Genomic DNA, 24,527 nt, shown 5'->3' with positions numbered 1-24,527 from the left:
TTCGACTAAAGAATATATCATCACTTATTTTTTTCAAAATCCTAAATGTTAGCTCAAATATAATTATTTCTTCGATATTTCTTCATCTATTTTCTCCTTTTCATCTAATGAAAATAATACTCTCTGCTTAAAGGAATCATCTATTTCTTCTCTTCAAATATCATTTTTTCAATCATTTCATGTGATTTTCTTCTGATTATATTCCCCTCAACTTTTCCATTTCAACTTGTCCGTAACTGATAAACTCAACTCCCTCATAGAACTGTAATTCAAATAAGCCTTTTCCTCAAAATCGCTTTTCCTCTTCATTTCATTTCCAACAATTTTCTCCAGTTTCGTAGATGCGAAATCTACCGAACGCTATTATTGGAATCCATCCATTTCATAAAAAAAATTGCCTCATTGTCCTTTCCTTTTCACTTCAAATGCTTCAGCTTCCAAATGAAAAAGCCAGAATTGACTCAGTTGTTGATAACGTGCAGACCTTTCTTTGCTTTGTGGAGAATCGCTTCCGTTGACATATAATTTCAGCTGATATTTTGTAGAGAATAAATATTTCTTTTGTCTTTCTGAATGGGAATGAAAGATGAGGCCAGTCGATGAATTCAATGGGAATTTGAATGAAAAGGAAATATAAATATTGCTGTTGTTCATCGAAGAAGATGTTGAAGAAGAAGTCGATTTGAATGAAAAGACAGATTTTGTACAGATGGCTTTTCATTTCCTATATTGCGAATGAAACATGAAATGAAGGCGTATTTGGCGAATGGACATCGACAAGAAGAAATGTGATTGTAGCAACTTTTGGTTCAATTTTTCCGTTATGCAGATTGAACTGTGCAAATGAAACAGACTGTTGATGCATTGATCCAACTTTAAGTGAAATGAGATCAAGAAACAAAGAAGAAGGTGAAGAAGAAGACAATGACGAAGTTGAAGATGGCACACTTGGTGTGAAAGGATAAATCGCAGAAGAAGATGAAGGAAATGAAGAAGAAGAAGAAGAAGAAGAAGAAAATGAAGAATTTTTTGATTATGTGATTGATGTGTCGATTCTGGCAATGAACATCTTTTGTTGAAGTGAGACTGTTGAGAATGATAGCGAAGGTGAAGAAGAAGGTGAAGAAAAATAGAAGATGTCAACTTTTCCAAGTCGCGTTGGGCGATAGATAAAACTGAATGTGTTCTGAATGCGAATGACCATCCAGCTCATGTGCTCTGACAAAAGAGTCGCTTCTGCCAAACACTCTCAAAATAAGCCAAATAAACTGCTTTTCTCTTTCTTGCAAACTCATGTTAAGCATTGTCAGGCTATGCATCATACAAAACAGATGGCAAAAGTCACGAATATCATCATTGAATGCAATCCAAACAGGGATAATCCCAAAACTTATGGTTCTTTCGCGAAATGAAAAGAAGGCTTCTCTTTCAATGGCATTCCTGTTCATGACCAATCTGTATTCATTCAAAGAACACCTTTAAAGAAAAATGAATGAAATAAAAAAATCAAACCATTTTTTTGGTCTTGAAATATTTTCCCATCTCCAATGGATTGGTAATTATCAGCCCAGCTGGCTTTCTTGTTCTCCAAAATTGTCTCTCTTCCTTCAAAAAAAACAGGCAACTGGATAACAAATGGCTGATACATTACGTCATTGAACTCACAGAATTCATTGTGAAACGGATTATGAAGTCGAGTGAAAATTGATATTCTCCAAATTAACTCCTTTTCAAAGCTCAATTCAACTTCAACTCTTCGCTGATAGCTTTCCAACTTGCTTCGTTCAAAAGGCAAACGAGATTGTTGTTGAGGCCTGCTGAGTGTTTTGCTCAACTCGTTTCCTCCATCGTCCAACCCTCAATTCCCTTTCCTTTTCCACGAAACCAAATTCCCAAAAAAAAATCTCACAAAACAAATCCTGCTCAAATGATATGTCAAGTGCACTGCTTTCCCTTCAAAATGAACAAGCGGTTCAAATTAATCTTTCTGAGATTCTCCTCGCTTTTTCTGCATCTTGTTTGAGTTATTTTTCATTCAAAATATTGAAGCCGATGTCGCACCATATGATTTGCAATATATAACCAAGTTCAAATTACATGCAATATCTTCCACCAATTCATTTTTCGCAAACAATATTGGAAAACAGCCACTCGCTCCTCCATCTATTAACAAAATCCCTGTTCTTCTGCAGTGCTATAACTCGCATGTGTGCATATGCAGCCGAAGACCTAACCAGCTCAAACATACTCTGGCTGCAGCAAAACATCTATCAAATATCATTTCTTATGTAATTAAAGGTTTGCCACCCTTATTTATTTATTCAAAAAGATATTTTTTTAATTCAACGATTTGCTTGTTTTGAGGCAAAAGACAAAGGCTGATGCTCAGGAGATTTTTGAGTTATTTTTTAAAGGGCATTTTGGCAAGAGTATTTTTATTTTTTGTTTTGAAAAATCTTCGAACATTCAGAAAATGTATTTTTTATAGTTTTGGACTCATTTTGAAGTTACACAATCACATTCATATGAACAAATGTTTCTGGGTTTGCAAAATGTTAGAAGAAATAGTTGATTTAAAAAATAAATGCTTCTTTTTTCTCTTTTGATTTTTCAATTTTTTTAGAGAAATTTTCGCAGTTGGAACAATTCACTGAAGCAGTACAGAAACGGAAAATTGAAGAAATCATTGAAGTTATTGAGGAACTGAATAATAATGAACTTGAATCAATTTTCAACGAAGAAATGTTCAACAAAATAGAAAAAATGATTGGAGAAAAGAAAATGTCAATGGAAAATGCAAGCTTGCTGTTGAAGCATGTTGGATGTTGCAAAGTGCTGAAATTAGTATTTTTTGATGAATTTGAAGAATCTTCGTTAAACGAAAGATTTGAGAAGATGATTAATGAAGAAGAGATGAAGGAAGAAGAAAAAAGAAACGAAAAGCTACTGATTGATCTTTGCGAATGCTATATTTCACTTAATTATCTCCACTCGCCAGAAATTATTTCAATTTGTGTACCCTGTCTCCTGAAAGTTGCAATGAGGAAAGAGGAAAACGAGGAGATTCAGAAAGAAGTGGAAATGGCTTTATTGGCATTAAGTTGCTTTGATGAATTTAATGTTTGAACAATAATGTTTCCTTTTTGATATTTTTCATTTTGATATTTTTGCATATTTTTTATATTTTTAATTAGAAAATTGAACAAAAATTGTATTTGAATGAGATCAAAACGATCATCGAATATCATCAGGAGCATCACAACCTCACCCGACTTGCTTATCAGTCAGCTTGGCAGTTTTTGAAAAAACGATTGCTCGATGACAAAAGTTTGGAAGAAGAGATATCGAATGAACTGCATTTTGTGAAAGAGGCTGAAAGAGAATTGGATGAGCTTTCAAAGTGTGTGGATTGGAAGAGAACAGAAGAGGAAAAGGGAGATAAAATTGAGAAAGAAGAGATTATTTTATTAAGATGGTTCAAAACATTAGAGTTTTATTTTCGCAATTGTCTTTCGAAGAATGAAGAATTTACCATGCTCGTTGGTTGTATTGTTCAGATTTATCGGGCAGCAAAGGAGAATAATGAGAGGATTAACAACTGGTGCATTAATTTATTGAGAATTTCAGCGAAAAACAGAGCTGTGAAGATTGATGCCTTACTGAAAGGTGGAGCTGTTGTTGCTGTTTTGGAAGAACTTCAACAGCAAACATTAAATCACACTATGACGAGAGAATATTTGTTTTTCTTTTCGAATATTTCAGAAAGATTGAAAGAAAAGAATAAAGATGAAATGGAAGAAATGAAAAGAAAAACAGCAAAAAGGAAGATATTTGAAAGGATGGAAGAAGAAGGATACGAAGATATCGTTGCAAGCTTTCATGGAGTAATTTCAATTAGCTTCAAATATGATCATTTTAGATTGTCATTGAATATTTCTGATTATTTTGTGAATGTTTAAGAAAAAGAAACTCACATTATTTTGTATCTCAAAAACTATCTTTTTCATTTTTATTCATTTCACATAATGATAAAGAAAATAATTGAAAAATTTTTATTATTTTATTTATTTTTTTTTTTTTTTACATCAAATTCTCATATAAAGCAATTCTATCATAATTGAATTCTCTCTCCCTCTTTCTTTCTCTTTCTTCTTTCTCTTTTACACAGAAATCTTTTTTTGTTGTTCAACAAATTTTTTGTTTCAATGCCCTTCACTTCCATTCCATTCATTGCCTGAAAGAGACAGAAAGCCAATTCATCTGAGTTGCATACTGTCTTTCTTGTCGAAATAGAATGAAGATGAAAAGAAAAATCACAATCATTGAAATAAAGATAGATAAAGTATGAACATGTGAGTAAGAGCGTGAAAATGAGGCAGAATGAAACGAAAAAGTTGAAACAAAAGATGAAAATAAACAGACTGAATAAAATGAATGAGATATTTTTTTTCCTGCTTTTTCCTTTTTTCCTGTCTCCTGCACTTGCAGGTAATGCGGAGAAGGCAGTGGAGATGGAGGAATCTGTTGGAGAAGTATATCGATAAATGTCATTCTGCAAATATCGTGTAATTCTGAAAAAAAAGTTCATCTGAATGATCTTGTGAAACGTGTTAAAAATAGTAGTTTGTATTCTCTTTAAATGGGAAATCGATATTTGGATGAAGTCAGAAAATACCATCAACTGCTGCTAAATCAACAACACACTTTTTTGGGGGGGAGCTCTCTTTAATGTTTTTTTGTGAACGTATCAAATCTGTTCTTTATTTCAATTGTCTGGTGCTTCTTCTCTCTTTCCTCTTCAAATCTCCTTATATTGGACTTCCTCGAGTTACTGCCCTGCCAATTGTGAAATGACCTTTCAATAATTATGCGTGCCTGTCATATCTCAAATAGCTTTCCTTCAATCAAACGACAGTGGGCCTTCACTAATCCGCAGCTTTCCTCCAAAGTTCACAATAACTCAATAAACTGAATTCTTTCTTTTCTCTTCTTTTCTTCGCCTTCGTCTTCGTCTTCGCCTTTTCCATTCCTGTCATTGCCTCCGCTGCTCGTGCCTTTCATCTCTTCCCTGCCCTTTTCCTTCATCAGCCAGTAATGACTCATTTTCTGTTGCTGTTCCAAATAAACCTGATACAGCCTATCTCATCGACCTCATCCGCTTATCTTGCTTCATTCAGCTTCTTGTTCGTTGTCTCTTTGTCTTCATTTGAATAGGTTTCTTAGCACTAAAGCCGGTCAACTCCTTGTATTTCCATTGCAGTTGGCAAATTTCACAGGCCTGTGATAAATGTTCTCTGAATCATCTGAAAACTTAAGCGCTTTTGACGATGTGGTTCATCACTTTTAACATATCAGCTGTGCAGAGCAACAAAAATAGAACACATGAGGAATGCATGAGCGTTGCTAATTACGTTCTTCTTCGAAGCCTGATGCAACTGGATGAAGATGTTGAATGTGGATGACGCAGATGATGTGATGCTACAGAGTTCTGAGAAGCTTTCTTCCTCTTTTCACATCATGCGTTTTTCTCCTTCTGAAGACATTTATCACTTTGAAGGATAAATTTTGTCATCTCTTTTGATTTCAGATAAATCAGTTGTCAATCGATAAACCTGTAAATTTTTTCGTAAACATACAATAGCAGTATTGAAAGGGCTCCCTGGCGAAACGAAATATTCGTGGAGCAAAAAAATGAAAGAACCAGAGAAGATGACACTCCATCAGACCAGAACGCTTGCTTAACTTTTAATTTTTTGTGTAAAGATGGACTTAATTGGAAGCAAGCTTGGCCACACTTTGTTGAAACTGAAAAGTTGAATATGAGCAGTTGATGATAATGATGGGAAACAAAAATTTGAGTAATTTAGAAAAGAAGAAGAAGAAGAATAAGAATAAGAAGAATAAAAAGAAGAAGTGATTGAAGAAGAAGAAGAAGAACAAGAACAAGAAAAAGAAGAAGAAAAGGAAGAACAAGAAAAGGAAGAACAAGAAAAGGAAGAACAAGAAAAGGAAGAACAAGAAGAAGAAGAAGAAGAAGAAGAAGAAGAAGAAGTTGTTGTTGTTGTTGTTGTTGTTGTTGTTGAAGTTGTTGAAGGAGATAGACGAAGAATGAATTGGCATTGTCCGTACCGATGAAAAAGACTCTTTTCGGATTGTTATCAAATTCCTCCTCTCTTCTTCTTCTTCTTCTTCTTTTGCTTCCTTTCTTTTTCTGACTAAACAAAAACAATTTCCGAAAAATCAGAAATAGATATATCTCATTATCTCAAATATTCACAAAATAATCAGAAATATCCAACGATAATGCATCATGATATTTTTCGTTAAGAAAATCAAATGTTTCATAAAAGCTTATGATGATATCTTCGTATCCTTCGTCTTCCATCTTTTTAAATAATTCCATTTCCACTTCTTTTCTTTTTGCTTTTTCCTTTTCATCATCCTCCTCTTCTTTCAATCGACTTGGAATTTTGCGAAAAGACATCAAGATATCAAATGCCGTTATGTCTTTCAATGTTTGTCTACGAATCTCATCCAAAAAGAGATCAATTGCTCCTCCTTTCAATAAGCCTTTAACTATCTCAGCTTTGTTTATTGCTGCATCCCTCAAGGAACAAATGCACCAATCGCTAATTACTCTTTCGTTTTCTCTTGCTGCTCGAAACACCTGAACAATTATGTAGATAAACTCAGAACATTCTTCATTCCACAACCGACTGTTCCTAAAGAAAAAAGAGAGTGTTTGCATCCATCTCAATAAAATTAGCTCTTTTTTTGCTTCTATTCCTCCATCTTCTTTTCCTTTCTCTCTCTTCCAATCAATGCATTCACTCGACTCTTCCAGTTCTCTAATTGCCTCTCTCGCAAAATGCAGTTCATTCACAATAACTTCTTCCAAACTGTAATTTGGTAGCCTGTATATCAAAAACTGCAAAGCAGATTGATAAGCCAATCGTGTCAGGTTGTGATGTTCCTGATGATATTTTATGATCTCTTTGATTGCTTTCAAATATTTTCCTTTGTTTGATTCCTATGTTAAAAGAATGGGGAAAAATAATAAATCAAAAATGAAAAAGTGGTGGACACACCTGATCATTATAATTGCTCAGAATCAACAAAGCCATTTCCACTTCCTTTTGAACTTCCTTGTTTTCCACTTTCTTCAACGCAACTTTCAGAAGATAAGGCATACAAATCGAAATCATTTCAGGCGAGCTGTTATATTCAAGAGAAATATAGCATAAACAAAGATCAGCAAGAAGCTTTTCATTCTTTTTTTCTTTTTTCTCTCCCTCTTCAATAATCATATTCACAAATCTTTCGTTTAATAAAGAATCTTCAAATTCTTCAAAAATAACTAATTTCAGTTCTTTGCTATAACCAACATGTTTCAGCAGCACAATAGCACTTTCCAATGATAATGTTTTTTTCTCAATCATTTGATGAATTTTGTTGAATAGTTTTTTTGTGAAAATTGATATAAATTCTTCCATATTCATTCCATCAATCAATCCATTCATTTCTTCAATTTTCTTTCTCTGCTCTTCTTCATTGCAATGCTCCAGTTCAGAAAACAATTCTTCAAAGGTGATTCAAAAAAACAAAAGATTTGTTCAGAATTATTCAATCCAAATAAAAGAACAAACTTGAAAACTTCTCGGTTTTGGTTAATACCTGTATTCTGTCTTCAGAAATATCATGACCTGACAAACTCATTCTGCTTATTGCAAAAAAATTTTCAAAAAGAAGGGCAAAATTTGACAAGAAACAAAATAAAAGATAAAAACAAACAACATTGATTATCTTGCGGTTCAAAAATGTTCGCAACACAAACTGTTAAATTTTTGCTTAATAAAAATGAATTGTAAAAGATATTGCGAAGAAGCCGCAAGTATTGATTGAATGAAGACAGAAAAGAAAATCTTTTGTTTCTTTTTGATCTTACTAATAACTTTTTGTTGGTTCGTTTTTTATTTATTTATTTATTTATTTATTTATTTATTTATTTATTTATTTATTTATTTATTTATTTATTTATTTATTTATTTATTTATTTATTTATTTATTTATTTATTTATTTATTTATTTATTTATTTATTTATTTATTTATTTATTTATTTATTTATTTATTTATTTATTTATTTATTTATTTATTTATTTATTTATTTATTTATTTATTTATTTATTTATTTATTTATTTATTTATTTATTTATTTATTTATTTATTTATTTATTTATTTATTTATTTATTTATTTATTTATTTATTTATTTATTTATTTATTTATTTATTTATTTATTTATTTATTTATTTATTTATTTATTTTATTTTATTTTTTAATTTTTTATAGAAATCCTATCAAAAAAATTGGAAACAGCAAGGATAATTGTTTGTATTGTTTTTTTATCATTTGTTCATCGACAAATACAGCGTGAAAAAGTTAAATACAAAAAATCTTTCAATAACCAATAAGAATTGATGAAAAATAATTTCCACTTATGTTGATAATAAAACCACTTGATTTATTGATTGTGAAAAAAGAAAAACATGATGAGATCAATTTCACAATAACAACAAGAGGAATAATTCTGACAATTTTCCTCAAAATATATCTCATCAATATTAACTCAATTGATAAACAAGTTTTTTAAAATAGCTTCATTTGTGCTCAGAAAAAATCAATGATAAAAATTACGGGGAAATAGGATTTTGAGTTTCTCCAAGATTTTCAAAATAATTTTCTCCGAGCACAAATAAGGAAGTTTTGAAAGTATAATATTTCAAATGAGCTTGTATTGATGAGATATATTTTGGGGAAAATTGTCAAAATTATTTTTCTAGCAGTTATTGTGAAATCGATTTTGAATAATATTATTTGCGATGTGGGTGATTATTTTTGAAAGAATATTTTTTCATTCAAAATTTTCAGTTCAAAAATTCCTCTTGAATATTAACCTTTGAATATTGAAAAGAGAAAAGACTTATAGAAGACATTTTTATCTTTGATTCGGAAATAACATTTGACAATAAAACAGTTGTGATAATAAAAACACTTGTCTGCAAAATCTCTTCCCAAAGGCAAACAATCTTTGAAAAATCAATTCCCGAAAATAGATATGTCCAAATTTTTTTGAAAAGTTCCTTTTGTTTAATTTTCGAATAGAATGAAATTTTCACATTTCGATCATATTTTTGTTTTCATTCACGAAATTTCACAAAAATGGTAATGATAGCATTATCAAGATATTGCTTTCATTATAGTGAAGTTTCGTGAGTGGGAGAAGAAATTTGATTGAAATATGAAATTTTTGTTCTATTAGAAAATCAAACAAAAGGAATTTCACAAAAAAATAAAGACATTTGATTTCAAAAATAATGACACATGTCCTGCATTTTTTGCGATATCTGTGTATCTTCACTTTGCAAACTCATTTGACATGCCAGACTTTCATGCTCTTGTCAATTCAAAAATTTTAATAATTGTTGGAATCTCAGAGAAATAGCATTTTGTGTTCATGGAATAAATTGTAACTGAAATCTTGGATGAACAAATAAAGTGGAAATGACACTATTGAATAACAAATGAGTTTGTAACAATGAGATATGTTCAGAGGAAAATTATCAGAATAATCTCTCTTGCAGTTATTAAGAAATCGATCTTATCCGATATTTTTTGCACACTCCCTATATTTATAAATTGTGAAGAAGAATGTTAACAGGCCTTGTGTTTTGTGAAAGAATTAGTAAGCGAACTCCAAATACATAATATTTACTATATATTATAGGAAAAATGAAAAATAAAATAAAAAATCTCAACCATATTTAGTTTATTTTCACCCATCATGAAATTAGAATTGTAGAGAAAAATGTTTTCCCATTTTCTTGGGTTTAATGATCGTATTTTTGCTTGTAGCACTTGTTGTTTTACCACGAAGCATTTTGGCAAATAATTTTGAAGATAATATTTCTTCTACAAACTTTGAAAATCTTGTAGATTTAATTCAAGATGATAATGATCTGTCTATGAGTAATCATTTTGATGGTCAAGCTCCAATTTTGATGCAAATACCAGATTTAATGAGCCTTTTCTTTGATGACTTAATGAATGCTGATGATCCTGTTTCTGATGTTTTATGGTGTATAATTACTTGTTTATTATGATGATAATTATTTTGATTTTTATCAATTTTTTAAACAGCGCTGGAAGAGCAAATGGAGCAAGAACAGGTTGGAGAAGAGGAGGAACAAGATATGCTGCAGAAAAAAACGGACTTATTGCTCCTGGTTTCGAAGGAAGTTGCTCTCCTCCAATTCCTCAGACTAGAGTAAATTTACCAGTAAATTTTCCTTCTCAATTTATTCCTTACTGTGGCAAGTCCCCCTATTTTGGTGAGTTGCCATATGGTTATCAAGGTTTATCCCAATTTGAGCAGCAAACTCCATTAACTCAGATAACAGTGCTGGAGTCTCCGCAAATTCATCAACAATATAAGCCCCAATCTATTGCCATTTCAACAGACGAGCCAGTTGCATCAGGATTAGCTGCTCCATATTCATTTCATAGGCCAATTGCTCAATATGATCAATCTTCTCCAACTATCATAATATCAACGCGAAACCCGCAAACTTCTCAATCATATCCAGCAACAACTGTAATAACTCCCTCTTCAACAACTCAAATTACAGATCCAATTTATCCAACCAGAACTTTCCAGCAATCTTCACTCCCACTTACAATTACCACATCAATCCCACAAACGCAAACACAGGAGACCAACCGTGATCCATTTTTAGGTTCCATTTCATCTGCAGCATCAGTACCAAATGGCTGCCTGCCCTATTCTCAGTCGCCTGCCATTGTGATCGAATGCACTCCATCGAGCCAGGCCCAGCCGCCTTGCCCTCCTCCTCAGGCCCAGCCGATCATCATCCAACAGCAGACACAGCAGCAGCCAATCCCACCACTCGTCCCGCAGCAGCAGTTCGCAGTTGTGCGGCAGCCTGCACTTCGACAGCAGCAGCAGCAGCAACAACTGCCTTATCAGCTCTATCTACCACACGCCGCTGAAGAAAAGGACGATGATGAGATTGTGATGAAGGCCTCCACGTCACGTGTTTCATATCGCCCGAAAACGCTCAGAGAAAAAATTGGCTGGTTAAGGTGAGAATTCTGGGATTTGCCAGCTGTATTTCATTCTTTCTGATTCGCTTTGCTGAAATGCTTCTGCTACCTATTTCAAGAGCCGTTTCAGTTTCTTTGTTTTATGCACACTTCACTTTTGTTTGTTGGAAGGTGGGGGAAAAAAATCAGTATTTGTGAAAGTCTGAAAGAAGACTTCCAACAGAACTAAACCAAAAGACATATTATCAACTAATTCATCACAAGTCTTTAGAGTTTAACGGAATTATATTTTTTAAAAGAAAAAAGCAATAAATATAACACTTTCCAGGACTATACCGGAAAAAATGAAATAATGAAGTGGATGTTTATCCGTGAAACGAGAATAATCAAAGCGAACACAATTTCGTTCATCCTTTTTCCTCTTTCACGATCATCCCGATTTTGTTCCGCACTTTCTTCACTCTGGCGCCAAACTCCAGCGAATTCAGCGTCTCGCCGAAGCAGCACATTTCAGGCGATATGTTCACAAATAGCACAGTTTTTGACTTCCCTCCGATTGCATCCTGCAGAAGATACGTCAGCCGAGAATTGCGATACGGCACAAATGGAGTTTGTGAAGAGGATGAAGAGGAAGAGGAGGAGGAGGAAGAAGATGATGATGACGGTGAAATGGAGGAAGAATAGGAAGATGAAGATGAAGATGATGAAGAAGGAGAAGATGACTGAGATGGTGAAGTGCGTGCTGAAGACGAGGCAGCGTTCGAAGATAGCGCAGCCACAACGTCTCCCAGAGCTGCCAGCGATTTGTTGATTGCCTGTGCCTCTTTCAGCCGCTGCCCAGACGATTGCGAGCGAGCTGTTCGTTCGCTGCCAGCAAGATCAACGAAGGTGAGCGATGAAATGGGTGTGATAGGAGAAGAGGAAGAGGAAGAGGAAGAAGGGGAAGGGGAAGGGGAGGACGAGTAAGGAAACAAAGGGTCGAATGGAGATGGAGGAAGGGAAGGAGAAGATGGAGTGATGATAAGCGAGGACACAGAAGCTGTTGTCGAAAAGTGCAGATCATCTGAATCGTCTTTGTAATCTCGCCTCTTCTTTCTCTCTTCTCCTTTTCTCGCACTTCTTCCTCTTCTTTCCTCGTCTGCTCTCTTCCAGTCCGCTTCTTCTTTCTCCATCTCTTTCCGCTGAGAGCCCAGCCAAATGGTGAAGATGGAGTGCGAGCGCGACGAGTGTGCATTCAGCGCTGTTTCTGCTTTGTGTCTGTTTCCTTCACCGATTCGCATCGTTTCAATCGCCTCGAAAGAGGACGAGACACTCACACGAACGCCGAGTGAGATGGAAAGAGGAGAGGAAGGCGGAATGATCGAGAGAGAAGACAAGACAGAAGAAGAAGAGGAGGAGGAAGAAGAAGAAGAAGAAGATGATGATGAAGGACGAGGTGAACGAATGTTTGTTGAATATGACGTGCTAGAAGCATTCGATGGAGAAGGAGAGCGGGCAGATGAAGGAGGAGGAGGAGGAGAAAACGAAGAGTACGAAGAAAAAGATGAAGGAGAAGAAGGAAGCACCTGGAAGAATGAGCGGGCTGTTGATTGAAGAGAAAGCGAGGTGAAAGGAAAGACGGCGGGAGAAGACGAAGGTTTTGGAGAAGTTGGAGGGAGTGGAGAAGAAAAAGGACGGAGCGACGAGAACGGAGAAGAAGGGCTTTGAAGTGAAGGTGATGGAGATGATGAAGTGAAGGAACGAGGAGAAAGAGAAGAGGAGAAAGTGGAAGAAGGCGATGATGAAGGGAAGGGGGAAGAAGAGGAAGAGGAAGAGGAAGAAGGCATATTAAGAGATGGCTTGAGAAGGTCGATTGTGTGCGTCAGGTATATTTCGACCATCGAGCACTGAACAACCCACTCGTTGTATGCAACTGGAGGGAAATAAGAATCTGAATCTGAAAATGCGCTTTCCTCTTCTCTTCCTCTTCTTCTTCTTCCCAATCTGCTGTGAATCCAATCATCGTTGCTTCTGCTATCATTGAATTCATCCTCATCCTCATCTTCTCCTTCTCCTTCTCCTTCAAACTGCCTTCCAAACTTCGCATTCTCCCTCTTCTGCTGCAGCGTCTTCTGCGCCTTCATTCTTTCTTCCCTGTTCTTCTCCTCGACCATCCGGAATATCTCCTCCATCGCCCTCGGCAGCACCCCTTCCTCTCCCTTCCTCTCTCCGCCGACGATTGTGAACGTCTTTCCGGATCCAGTTGGCCCATACGCAATGACACACCCGTTTGTCCCTTCGAAAGCAGAGGCGATGACAGGGAGAACAAGACTGAAAGCGCATTTCTGTGTGGAGGAAGGGATCGGAGGAAGAACACGGAAGAAGGAGAAAGTGCGGGTGCCGTTGGGAGAAGCGAGGTTGACAGTGTCAGAGGAGAAAGAGAGAGGGGATGGCGTGTGCTGAGATGGAAAAGGGGATTGGATTAGAAATAGAATGGGGAAGAAAATAAATGAGAATAATTTGAGAAAACAATTATTATAATTTGAAATATTTATCAGAAAAGGAAAGAAATTAATAAAAAAAAAAAAGAAAAGAAAAATAATTCAGTTTTTAAATAATCAAAAATTTTTTTCTCTCTTTCAATATTTGCACAAACCAGCGGGTCTTCCTTCAAAGTCGGTCTGCATCTCACAATCACACGAATGTTGCCCTTTCTTTCCTCAACAAGTTCTGTCTGCGCTTTCCTTTTCTGTCTCCACTCAGCTGCAAACGATGCCAAATGTGTGATTGTTTGGCGGTGTCGGTCAATCTGAGTTGAAGATTGCATCAAAATTGGAGGGTGAAAAAAATACAGTTAAATAAAAATATTAATGATCGGGGGAAAAATATTATAACAGAAATAAATAAATGTTATAATTTTTCATTAAATAAATTAAATAAAAACCATCATTTGCATATGCGCCACTTTTGTTTTCTGTTGAATTATCTGTCTGATTCTTTCTTCTGTCTGTGAAGGGGCAAGTGATCTGTATTGATAATCAAAAATAAATTTGAAGTTAAAAAAATAGAAAGAATGGACAAATAACAATAGACATTTCAAATAAGCATGATTCGATATATTTATTCCAAAACAAATCATCAATTAATCTTTCAGGAAAAAAATTCAAAAAAACACACACCTTATCATTTCCACCACTTTATCTGCATTTGCCTTCTCTCTTGCTTTTTCTGGTAAGTTTTGTTCTCCCTTCTCCATATTCTTCTCCATCCTTCTCTCCTCCTCCTCTTCTTCTCTCTTCATCATCTTGATAATTTCACATCGCTTTTCAATCTCCTTCTCCTTCCTGTCTTCTGCCTCGCACATCACATCCAGCACCTTCTTAATACTCCCCATTCTGCTCTTCTTCTCCCTCTCCCTCTTCAATCGCCCCACTTTCTCCCTCTCTCGCTCTGCATGCTCCTTCGCCATCTGCTCCAGCTCCTCCTTCCACTTCAGTCGGTCGTCAAGCCATCGGCTCTTCTGCTCCTCTGTCTCATTGCGCAGCTTTTCGTCCTTCTCCGCAAGAATCTTAGCGTAATTTTCCGGATAAACTCCAGCTGTTTTTGCTGATGATGGGGATGTTTGCACAATCGGATCAATCAATGGATGCGGAAGTGTGTATGCATCGTACGACCTATTGATAAAATCCTCAAGTGCTTTCTCTTTCTCTTCTGCCTCCATTCGAAGCAATTTCAATTCGCCTTTCAGCTGATTTAGTGCCAACTCTTCTTTTTCTTTTGTTAGATTATCTTTCAATCCTGTTCCCATTTGGCGCCCCACTTGTTTTTCAATGGATTTCTTTATACTTTCAGTCTTTAATGTTATATTATCTAAAGATTCTTTGCGAGATTTTTTAATTGCATCATCATGATTTGAAGTCTCATTTTCCAAGAACTTTGAATTATCTTCATTTTCATGTATTGGAGCTCCTTTTTCCTTTAAAGATGCAACAAATACAGGCGTTAGTCCATTCGTTATATTTTTGACAATATCTTCATCCTTAAGAAGCTGAGACTTGTAAGATAAATATATTTCTTAAAATGTTTCGTGTTAAAAATTTTTTAAAATAAGCACAATTATAAATTGCATGAAAAAGAAATAAAGAAAGCTCAAATTTTGTACTAACCGTACACACCTGATGCATCTATTTTTACCATTTGAGATAATGTTTTGCGAATTCTTTCAACATTCAATTGAGATAAAACACTTTTATTTTTTAAACTCAGCTTAAATGATTTATCATTCCAGTCTGTAGTAATATATATAACATTCTAAATTTGAAATCATTTTGAAAATTGCATTTGAAATTTCAATTCAAACTTCCATTGCATCAGTAGCCATTTATATATCTTTAATTATTATGCTTTCAATGTTAAAAGAAATGATTTGCAAAGTTATGCTTAAACCAACTCTGCTTTTCTGTAACTTAAAATATACTGAATATTATAAATATCAATTTATTCCTTATTATTCGCAATTTAAAAATTATCAAAAAAGAAAAAATCTCATTATGTGCCAAATGATCAATCTTTTTTCAAAGACCTCATGTTCATTTTCCAATTTTTATAATGATAAGTTTTTTCTATTGAAAGAAGGTGAATGGGAACAAAACGTACTGTTCAAAAAATAACACAAAGAAAGTTTTATTTCTAAAAAAAAGCAAGACTAAATAAATACAAAGCAATCAATAAAATTGAAACATTCATTTTCGATTCAAAATTCAAGCGATAAATAATCGCCTTTTTCATCAAAAAATCTATGATCAAACCCAAATAATACTATTTCTCAAAATTTCTAATTAGGTTTAAGAGAGGCTATTGGTTTCAATTCCTTCACAACGAGTGAATTAGGGTATAATATTAATTATAATAGGAACCTAAATCACTGATTAGGGTTTTATTTTTCAAAAAAGATAAAAAAACATGTGTTTTGTTGATTAAGAATTTCAAAAATGTGTCACCAATTCAATTATTTGAATTAGACGAAATTTTCCAGTAAATATATCCCACATGGACTTATAACTTATTTTGATAACGAACATTTACTTTTTTAAAAACATTTTGAACAGTACGTTTTGTTCCCACTTACCTGAAAGAATTTTATCCGGATTATTCTTTCCAACAGGCTTCGTTAACACATTTACTCTTTATTTTTTTATCTAATAACAGGTACACAAAAAATTATTCAAAATGAGAATTTTTGCAATAGAATTAAAAATTTTTTCATTCAAATTAATAATTTTTGCGTTCGAAATAAAAAAATTTCAAGCGAAATAAAAATTTTTGAATTCGAAATGAAAATTTCTTTTATTTTCACAGGAATAAAAATTTTTTGAAATTATTAAAAATTTCAGGAATAAATAAAACATTTCAAAAAATTTTTTAACGAACATGAAAATAAAAACAACACTAAATTATTTTTGATTCAAAAGTGAAAAAATGATTTTCACAAAATTTCTTGAGAGAGTGAACAAAATTTTGTTTGGTTTTGAGCAATTTTTATTTCGAATGTAAAAATTATTGTTTCGTTTGAAAAACTTATTAATTTGTTTGCAAATTTTCCATTTTGAACGCAAAAGTTTTCATTTTGTTTGCAAAATTATTATTTTGAATGCAATTTTTATTTTTTTGAATGAAAAAATTCTCATTTTGAATAATTTTTGGTGTAAGAGATTATTTTTGAAGTGGTTTTTTTAATGAATGATACAGATATCGCACAAATTACCGGACAATATTGATTTCTCTATTACCGCAAGAGGAAAAATTCTGACAATTTTCCTCAAAATATATCTTATCAATGCAAACTCATTTAATATACAAAACTTTCAAAATAGCTTCATTTGTGCTCAGAGAAAATTATTATTAAAATTTCGGAGATACTCAAAATCCTATTTCTCCGAGATAATAATAATTATTATTATTTTCTGAGTATAAACGAAGAAGTCATGAAAGTCTTGTATGACGTGTGAGTTTGTATTGATGAGCTATATTTTAAGGAAAATTGTCAGAATTATTCCTCTTGCGGTAATTGAGATATCGATCTTGTCCGGTATTTTCTGCGATATCTGTATATTGATAAATACAAAAAAACGAACTCATTCCTAATTCTTAATTCTATTTATAAACAAACAAACAATAGAATAGCACTTTCACAATAAGTTAATGTGGGTAGTTTTTTTTTTTTTTTTTTTTTTGTGATCATTACACCAAAAATAATTCTAATTCGAAAAAAATAATTCAATTTCGAAAATTAATAATACAATTTCGGAATTAATAATTCAATTTCGAAAAAAAATATTTCAAATTCGAAACGGAAATTTTTTTGATTTGTGGAATGAATAACTTGTGTCTGGGGTTTTAAATTCTTTAAATTTTTATCTCATCAGCAAATTTTGGTTATCAATAATTGAAAAATGTTGCATTTTCATTAAAAAATTTTCTTTCATTTTGAATGAAGATTTATTGATTGAAGTTAATTTGAAAAGGAAATAAATTCATTTTCATGTTTAAAACAGATATTCTTCAAAATTTTACCAATGTGACTATCACATTATTGAAAGAAATAATTCAATAATCGTGATTAAATTTTTTCTATTTTTATTTAGTTAATAAATAGAATGAATTTTTATAAAATTATTATCATTTGAGTGATGATTTTCGAAAATGAAAAAAAAAATTTAAAAATGGGTGATTATTTTTGAAATTAAAATTTTTCATTCAAAAATTTCTGTTTAAAAATTTTAACCAAATATTAACAAAAAAGCTCAGAGAAGTGAAAACACTAACAAATGGCATCATCATCTTTGTTTGTGCTTCAACTTCAATTATTAAAACAGTTGTGTCAAACGTTCCATTTTAAAACAAAATCATTTTTCAATGACAAACAACACTAGAAAAATCAATACTCCGAAAAAAGTTATGATTTCAAAAAGAATCACCCAAATTGATTTATTGATTGTTTCATTTTTTAAAAACAGTTTTCATAGAGTAATAAAATTTGATTGGTTTAAAAAATAACTTGAACTTTTCTGAAATTTATTCTCGAGAAAAATTAAAAATTTCAGTTTTTAATGAATTACGAAATTGAAATAATCATTTTCGAAATTGAATTATTCTTTTTCGAAATCGAATTATTAATTTTCGATTTTGAATTATTGATTCCGAAATTGAATTATTTTTTTTCGATTTTGAATTATTAATTCCGAAATTGAATTATTAATTATCGAAATTGAATTATTTTTGGTGTAAAAAAGATCAAAAATCGAAAACATAAATTCTATTGTGGTATTTTTTGATCAAAGAGATAAATTGATTATTCATGAGTATTTAGCTTTTATTTCTGTAAAAAATAATTGTTTTATTTATAAGTGAACCTCCTCGTCACCCCGCCAATGACGAGCTTTTTTTTCATGAGTGACTGACAAATTGATAATCACTTTGTCACTTTTTTATTTGATCAAAAGTTTTTTTTCTGCTTCTCAATCCATTCAGAAAATAAAAATATGATATCTTTTTTCATAAATATTTATTTTAAATTTGAAAAATAAGTCTTTTTTCCGAACTTGGACTTCAATTTAAAATTTTGGATAAGAATTTTGATCTAGTCAGAAAATGATTTTTATGATCGTCACTTTTTCAGATCTTTTATCACTTTCCAAGAATTTGTCACTTTCGTCACTGTCAAGTCACTTGTCAATTCTTATTGTAAAACATAATATTGGTTTCTCGGATTCGATAAATGGAGATTTTTTGAGCATAGATGAGATAATTGTGGTATTTTCAAACTCATTTATGCTTTGAACATCGAATGCAGTACCCATTGCTGCAAGCAATGATGAATAGATATTGGTCTTTTTTTAAAGTATTAATTTTGATAAATTGTTTTGTTTTAAAGAAGGTATTCATTATCATGAAAAAATGAACATCAAATGTGAATGAATTCATTGGAGAAAGGCAACAATGGTGCAGTGCGCAAGTAATTATTCTTATAAAGCGAAGGAGGAACACGTCGATGATGGTAATGTGAAAGACCTGAATTCTTTTCAGCCAGTGAACGGAGTCTATTTTTATGTTTAAGTTTTTGATAATAATGCATTTCGCAGAATATATAATACAGTGTTCAACTATTGATACTTTCGACTGATTTACAGCATCAGAGCACCTTGGTTAAACTTGTTCGGTCAAGAAAAAAAGAGCTTATTATTCTTCGTTGTTGTATTTATCTACTTTTGAAAAAATGAAATGGATAAATGCATGATTGATGAAGTTTCAAATAATCCTTACTCAATATTTTCAGAGGAAGTGATATCTTCAATATATTTTCAACATTTTTAAATGATCCAATCCAATTTCTGTTCAGCGAATTTTTTGATAATTAATTTTTTCAAGGAATTGCCGAGCAGTTGGGGAAAAATGTCAGAATTTATCAATTGAGATCAAGAACTGTTTGTAATAACTGTGACATTGTAAAAGAATCTTTTTTCAGATCATTTTCATTTCTTAATTAAAATAAACATACGAATTTTTTATGTAATATCTCATATTTTTTCTAAATGAAAATGATTTTCCTTTCTTCAGTCAATTATAATAATTCCACCTATCTCTTCTCCTGCGCTAACCATTTCTCTCCCGATGGACATTTTACCTTTTTTCGTCTTGAAGCAGCGCTATCTCCAAAATTGCACACGCTCTTCTTTTACAATTCAATAAGATGAGGTTTTTGACAGAGCTGGAGCTGCTTCAAAAAGCATACGCACTTCTCTCTTCTCTATTTCGACAAGCGCCAGATGAAGAATTTTCTTCAGAAGATTTGCCACACAATGAAAAATGATAAACAATGCTTCTTTGTTCTCAGCATTCAGCTGAAAGATGGCTGGAATCTGCTTTCGGATGTTGGAGAAGCTGATTATACAGAAGATGTGGACGAAAGAGAGAAGAAGGAAAATTCCAGATTGGAGTGTGTGTGGAGTGTTTGAGAAAGAGAGGTGGAAGAAGTGGAAGAAAGCGATTAATGCGGAGCGGGAGACGGTGGTGTTTCCAGAGAGATCAATGCAGATAGAAGGAAAAATTGGAATGCATGTGTTGAAGTGGCAAATTAGTATTAAATAGACTTATTGTTGTTTGATAATTCAATTACGAAAACGTAATAAAAAAAGAGAATCCGAAGATGAATTATTTTCGTTTAAAGAAGAAGAAGAAGAGGAGGAGGAGAAGGAAGAATAAGAAGAGGAAGAAGAAGAGGAAGAAGAAGAGGAAGAAGAAGAAGAAGAAGAAGTAGAAGAAGAAGAAGTAGAAGAAGAAGAAGAAGAAGACGAAGAAGAAGAAGAAGATGATGATGATGAAGTTAAGTTATGGTTATCAACTCCATTACCGTGTGCATTGAACCAAGGGTTCATCGATGCATTTTGATATGCATGAGGCAATCTTGGCGACTGCCGCATCTGCATCTGCATTTGTGCTTGCACTTGTGCTTGTGTCTGAGGAGGGAAGGCTGATACTGCTGCTGATACGGCTGGCGGTATGTGGAGCCTGCCATGCACATATTCCCCTTATTCCCCATGTTTCCTATTGGTTGAAACATATACTCAGCATTCCTCGGCACATTCTTAAAGACTGGTGCATAACCCACAATCGTCCCTTGCATCGGCTCTCTTCCGCGTTCGTAGTACCCTCCTTGCGCCCCTCCTCCATATGCTCCTCCATATCCTCCATTCCCTCATTCCCATTCACGTTTCCCTCTCAAATTCATCAACTTCTTCCGTGAGCGCTGCCATAACCGCTTTGGCTGCTGCTGCTGCTGTTACCGATTCATCATTTTGAATTCGCCATTTGTATATCTTCCGCCATCTTCCGTATTAAAGCTCTCCTTCAGCCTTTCCCTCTCTGTCACTCTCTATCTCTATATCTCTCACTATCTCTGTATCTCCCTCCTCTCTCCACACCCCTCGACAGCTACACCAACTTCCCTGGTCCTTTCCTTCCTTGCCTCGTACCCATCGCTGAGTGTGCAACAGAGCCACCCGACGGCTGCTTGGTGAATGCTGCGCCTTCACTGGACGTTCTTGCTCTCCTGTGCTTCTCCTCCAGCTACAGCAGCTACTCCAATTCAAGCGCCAAAGTCCTGTCCTGCTCACGCCGCATCGCCTTCCGCTTCTTCAGTGCTTGTTTTGTGTCTGATTCCTTTCTTGCAGAGCTTTTCTGCGCGTTCTCTTCCTTCGCGATCATCTTCAGATGCCGCTGCATCGCTGGCTGGTCGACTATCACACAGTGCTTGTCCAGCAGCGCATTGTGTGGCTCCATCTCCCTCTGACCTTCGGGGGGAGGACGATTGTACCATCCCTCCTCCCTCTTCTGCATCAGCTCATTCTCCCTCTCCTGACAATTATCTCACTTCCCATTGCTTCTGTCACTCCGCCTCTCTTCCCGGAGTTTCTCCGCTCATCGGTTTGGAGAAAAAATTTCAGAGCTTCGATGATGCTCAGGCTGCTCAAGCAGATGTTGAAGATAGCTTTTCACTTTCTTTCACTTCTTGCCCCTCTTCTTTCTCCTCTTCTCTTTTCTTCTTTACCAATTTCTCAAACAATTTCAGTATTGTTGATTAAAACTCTTCTTCCCCATTTTCACTCAAATATCCTTTGAGAAAATAGTAGAACAAGAAGGCAAATATTCAATAATGAAACTTTGAGGAACTGGTGTGAAAGAAGAAAATGAAGAAATCAATCTGTCATTACTGAACGATGACGTACAATTAAATGGATAGTTAAAAAGAATGTCTTTTCCTTAACTTGTGTTCGTTGCTATTTATCTTTTTGGGGATTATGAACTATTTCACCATGCTTTTTAACGTAATAAATGCTTTAAAAGCAGTAATTGTTCTATTTGGAATCCAGAATATATACATATATTACTAAAATCTATATTTGATGTAATAATCATTTCAATAAATCTCTTTTGAAATTTGACAGTATTTATTGTATTATTCTTTCGAAAGTCAAACGATGAAATTTAATTAATTTAATATGGGTCATGCAAGAGATAATTTTGTTGAAACTCTTGAGAAAAATAATATGAATCATTTTTATGTAATTATGCCAATTAACCAACCAACCAACCAACCAATCAATCAATCAATCAATCAATCAATCCTTAAAAAAAAAAAAAAAAAAAAAAAAAAAAAAAAAAAAAAAAAAAAAAAAAAAAAACAGAGTGACAGAGTGACAGACGAATGAATTTATTTTTTAGGGTGACGCAGAGGTTTATTTATAAGAACAAAAAACACACCTTTTGATTTTTTTGTGAAATTGAATATTTTGATCAAGTTTTTAAAAAAATAATGAAAAATCAATCTTTAAAAGGAAAATTGATATTTCTAAACTGGAAAAACAAAACATTGCTAAGAAAAAATTTAAAAGAAGAACAGAAAAGAAGAAAAGAAAACAAAAATTTTTTAACAAATTTTACATTAATTATTAATTTTCTTTTTTTTCCTCACCTTTGCATAGCCAACAAATATCCGTTCATTTTATTCTATTCATCGGATTCATCAAACAGAAACAGATAAAGTGGAATATTGGATTAACCCAAATTCAAAAGCTTGTTCCCTCACATTACTCTGAATAAAATTGTAGCAAACAATGGAGCCGATGCTGATGGCTGTGGTTAAACATAGCAAAACACTTGCGCCATTATCGAATATGCCATCAACGGCTTCATTTCCCTCTTCCAAGACGCCTCCCTCACCCTCCTCACTTCAATATTTGTTCCAACTCAAACACTCACTTTCAGTGCGGTTGACACAAAAATCACTGTATGCGATATTATTTTTCTAATTCTCATATAAATTTCTTCTAATTCTGATGGCTTTTCATTTCACTTTGCATTCATGAATTTTCATCTTCTTTTCAACAAGAGAACATATCATCGCTTATCTTTCGAGAAGTCTGATATTGGCTCAGATAAAAGTATTTCTTCCACATTTCTTCATCTAATTTTTTCTTTTCATCAAATATAAATTGAGCTCAAGAAAAAAGATTCATTGCTTTCATCTCTTCAAATAGAATTTCTTCAATCATATCAGCATGCTCTTCTAAATTTTCCTTTCCTTTTCATTTTCAACAATTTGCTCCAGTTCGTATCTGTGTAATCTGTAGAAGGCTATTTAGGAACACATCCATTTCATAAATGAATTGCTTCAATACTATTTCCTTTTCACTTCAGATGCTTGATCTTCAAAATTAAAAAAGTAAGATTCGATCTCCGTTTTCTGTTGAATTCCTTCTGCTCCGATTTTCTATGCTAAAAAAGAATCGTTTCCGTTGACATATAATTTCAGCTGATATTCATTTTTTGAAGAAGTTTTTCTTCGTATCTTTCTGAATAGAAATGAAAGATGACGCCTGACTCTGAATTTGAGGGGAGTTGAATGAAAAAGAAGGAGGTGAAGATAGAGCAGTAAGTGAGAGTAGAGAAAGAGAGCCAGGAGCTGCAGGACTAGCAGAAGATGAAAGTTTAGCGTGGTATTGCTGTGAAGGAGATAGAGATGTTCTCAGAGAAGGAGAAGATTGCTGTTGAATGTTAACAAGGACGAATTGACAAGTGATGAAGTGTAATGAGAAAGAAGATGAAAAGAAATATTTGCATTTGCAGCAAAATCAGCATCTGAATCAAAAGGCGCAACCAAATTGAGTGCAGGGTATTTCTGCATCAGATCCATCGCCATTGAATTCTGCAAAGCGGAGAAAGATACCAACTTTGAGAACGATAGCGAAGAAAACAGCTTCGACAGAGCATCTCTTCTTCCAGGAACACTGCTCTGACTGAATGTTCTAATCCCTTTCTCCTTCTGAAACAGCAGCGGTGATCCTTTCCCTGCTCCTTTCTTTCCCTTTCTGTGTGTTTCTTCTGCTTCCTCTTTGAACGGCCACCAGCCCCTCCACTTCATCCCTCTTCCTCTTCGCAGCTCCGCCCGACTCTGCCTCAGCCCGCTCTTCAGCGCGCTCATCAGATCCAACCGCGTTCTTGTCTGCCTCGCGTCGACTGCCGCATACACAGGCACTTTTCGCATCTTCCACACAAATTGCCCGTTCTCCTCGCTTTTGATTCGCACATAGCGGCAGGGCACATCCAGTTCATCGCTCAAATCTTCCAGGTCAGAATTCGCTAAATCATTCAACATGCAGTCCAATTTCCGCTCTCTTGTCAAAATTGGTGTTTGGCTTTCTTTCGCCTCTTGTTGCGCCTCGCTTGCCATTTTGTACTCTTTCTGGTTTGTCGGCGTGCCTGTCTCAAGGTGCGGTTGTAGTATTCCTTGGATGCTGCTGAACAAATTCTTTTCTTTTTTTTCTTTCTCCATTTTCCTGCGCTCCCGCTCTTCTTCTTCTTCTTCTTCT

The 24,527-nt window shown here is 33.9% G+C and overlaps 7 protein-coding genes across 7 annotated transcripts; 2 read left to right on the top strand and 5 right to left on the bottom strand.

Moving 5' to 3' along the window:
- Positions 1 to 2,533: 2,533 nt before the first annotated feature.
- On the top strand, positions 2,534 to 3,126 carry MONOS_8165 (uncharacterized protein; the record flags this gene model as incomplete). The annotated part of the gene is made up of 2 exons (XM_067878552.1): positions 2,534 to 2,543; positions 2,624 to 3,126. 2 exons carry the CDS (start codon positions 2,534 to 2,536, stop codon positions 3,124 to 3,126), a joined length of 513 nt encoding a protein of 170 aa, XP_067725245.1.
- Positions 3,127 to 6,265: 3,139 nt separating this feature from the next.
- Positions 6,266 to 7,920, bottom strand: MONOS_17773 (uncharacterized protein; the record flags this gene model as incomplete). The annotated part of the gene is made up of 4 exons (XM_067870726.1): positions 7,835 to 7,920; positions 7,647 to 7,717; positions 7,089 to 7,579; positions 6,266 to 7,030 (listed from the first exon to the last, which is right to left on the bottom strand). The coding sequence occupies exons 2-4, from the start codon at positions 7,714 to 7,716 to the stop codon at positions 6,266 to 6,268; spliced, it is 1,326 nt and encodes a 441-aa protein (XP_067725244.1). The 5' UTR covers position 7,717; positions 7,835 to 7,920.
- Positions 7,921 to 9,841: 1,921 nt separating this feature from the next.
- On the top strand, positions 9,842 to 11,372 carry MONOS_16075 (uncharacterized protein). Its single transcript, XM_067868985.1, has 2 exons — positions 9,842 to 10,135; positions 10,198 to 11,372. Exons 1-2 carry the CDS (start codon positions 9,891 to 9,893, stop codon positions 11,162 to 11,164), a joined length of 1,212 nt encoding a protein of 403 aa, XP_067725243.1. The 5' UTR covers positions 9,842 to 9,890; the 3' UTR covers positions 11,165 to 11,372.
- Positions 11,373 to 11,401: 29 nt separating this feature from the next.
- MONOS_16076 (kinesin, unidentified) lies at positions 11,402 to 15,297 on the bottom strand (the record flags this gene model as incomplete). Its single annotated transcript, XM_067868986.1, has 5 exons — positions 11,402 to 13,559; positions 13,757 to 13,909; positions 14,045 to 14,126; positions 14,280 to 15,174; positions 15,276 to 15,297. The coding sequence occupies 5 exons, from the start codon at positions 15,295 to 15,297 to the stop codon at positions 11,529 to 11,531; spliced, it is 3,183 nt and encodes a 1,060-aa protein (XP_067725242.1). The 3' UTR covers positions 11,402 to 11,528.
- A 4,970-nt stretch (positions 15,298 to 20,267) lies between these two features.
- MONOS_15297 (uncharacterized protein) lies at positions 20,268 to 20,850 on the bottom strand (the record flags this gene model as incomplete). The annotated part of the gene is made up of 2 exons (XM_067868163.1): positions 20,268 to 20,650; positions 20,724 to 20,850. 2 exons carry the CDS (start codon positions 20,848 to 20,850, stop codon positions 20,268 to 20,270), a joined length of 510 nt encoding a protein of 169 aa, XP_067725241.1.
- Positions 20,851 to 21,234: 384 nt separating this feature from the next.
- Positions 21,235 to 21,495, bottom strand: MONOS_15298 (uncharacterized protein; the record flags this gene model as incomplete). The annotated part of the gene is made up of 1 exon (XM_067868164.1): positions 21,235 to 21,495. The coding sequence occupies one exon, from the start codon at positions 21,493 to 21,495 to the stop codon at positions 21,235 to 21,237; it is 261 nt and encodes an 86-aa protein (XP_067725240.1).
- Positions 21,496 to 23,505: 2,010 nt separating this feature from the next.
- Positions 23,506 to 24,490, bottom strand: MONOS_15299 (uncharacterized protein; the record flags this gene model as incomplete). Its single annotated transcript, XM_067868165.1, has 1 exon — positions 23,506 to 24,490. The coding sequence occupies one exon, from the start codon at positions 24,488 to 24,490 to the stop codon at positions 23,684 to 23,686; it is 807 nt and encodes a 268-aa protein (XP_067725239.1). The 3' UTR covers positions 23,506 to 23,683.
- Positions 24,491 to 24,527: the final 37 nt, after the last annotated feature.

This window comes from Monocercomonoides exilis (assembly GCF_001643675.1).
Source record: "Monocercomonoides exilis strain PA203 chromosome Unknown scaffold30-1206723, whole genome shotgun sequence".
NCBI classification, from domain to species: domain Eukaryota; phylum Preaxostyla; order Oxymonadida; family Polymastigidae; genus Monocercomonoides; species Monocercomonoides exilis.
Note: the sequence above shows the minus strand (reverse complement) of the source record. Positions and strands in the feature narration are given on the sequence as shown.

Bases quoted from the DNA above. Each gene is read 5' to 3' on its own strand.
- MONOS_16075 (XM_067868985.1), top strand. From the start codon at position 9,891: ATGATCGTATTTTTGCTTGTAGCACTTGTTGTTTTACCACGAAGCATT. The intron at 10,136-10,197 runs GTGTATAATTAC...TTTTTTAAACAG, and splicing joins CCTGTTTCTGATGTTTTATG to CGCTGGAAGAGCAAATGGAG.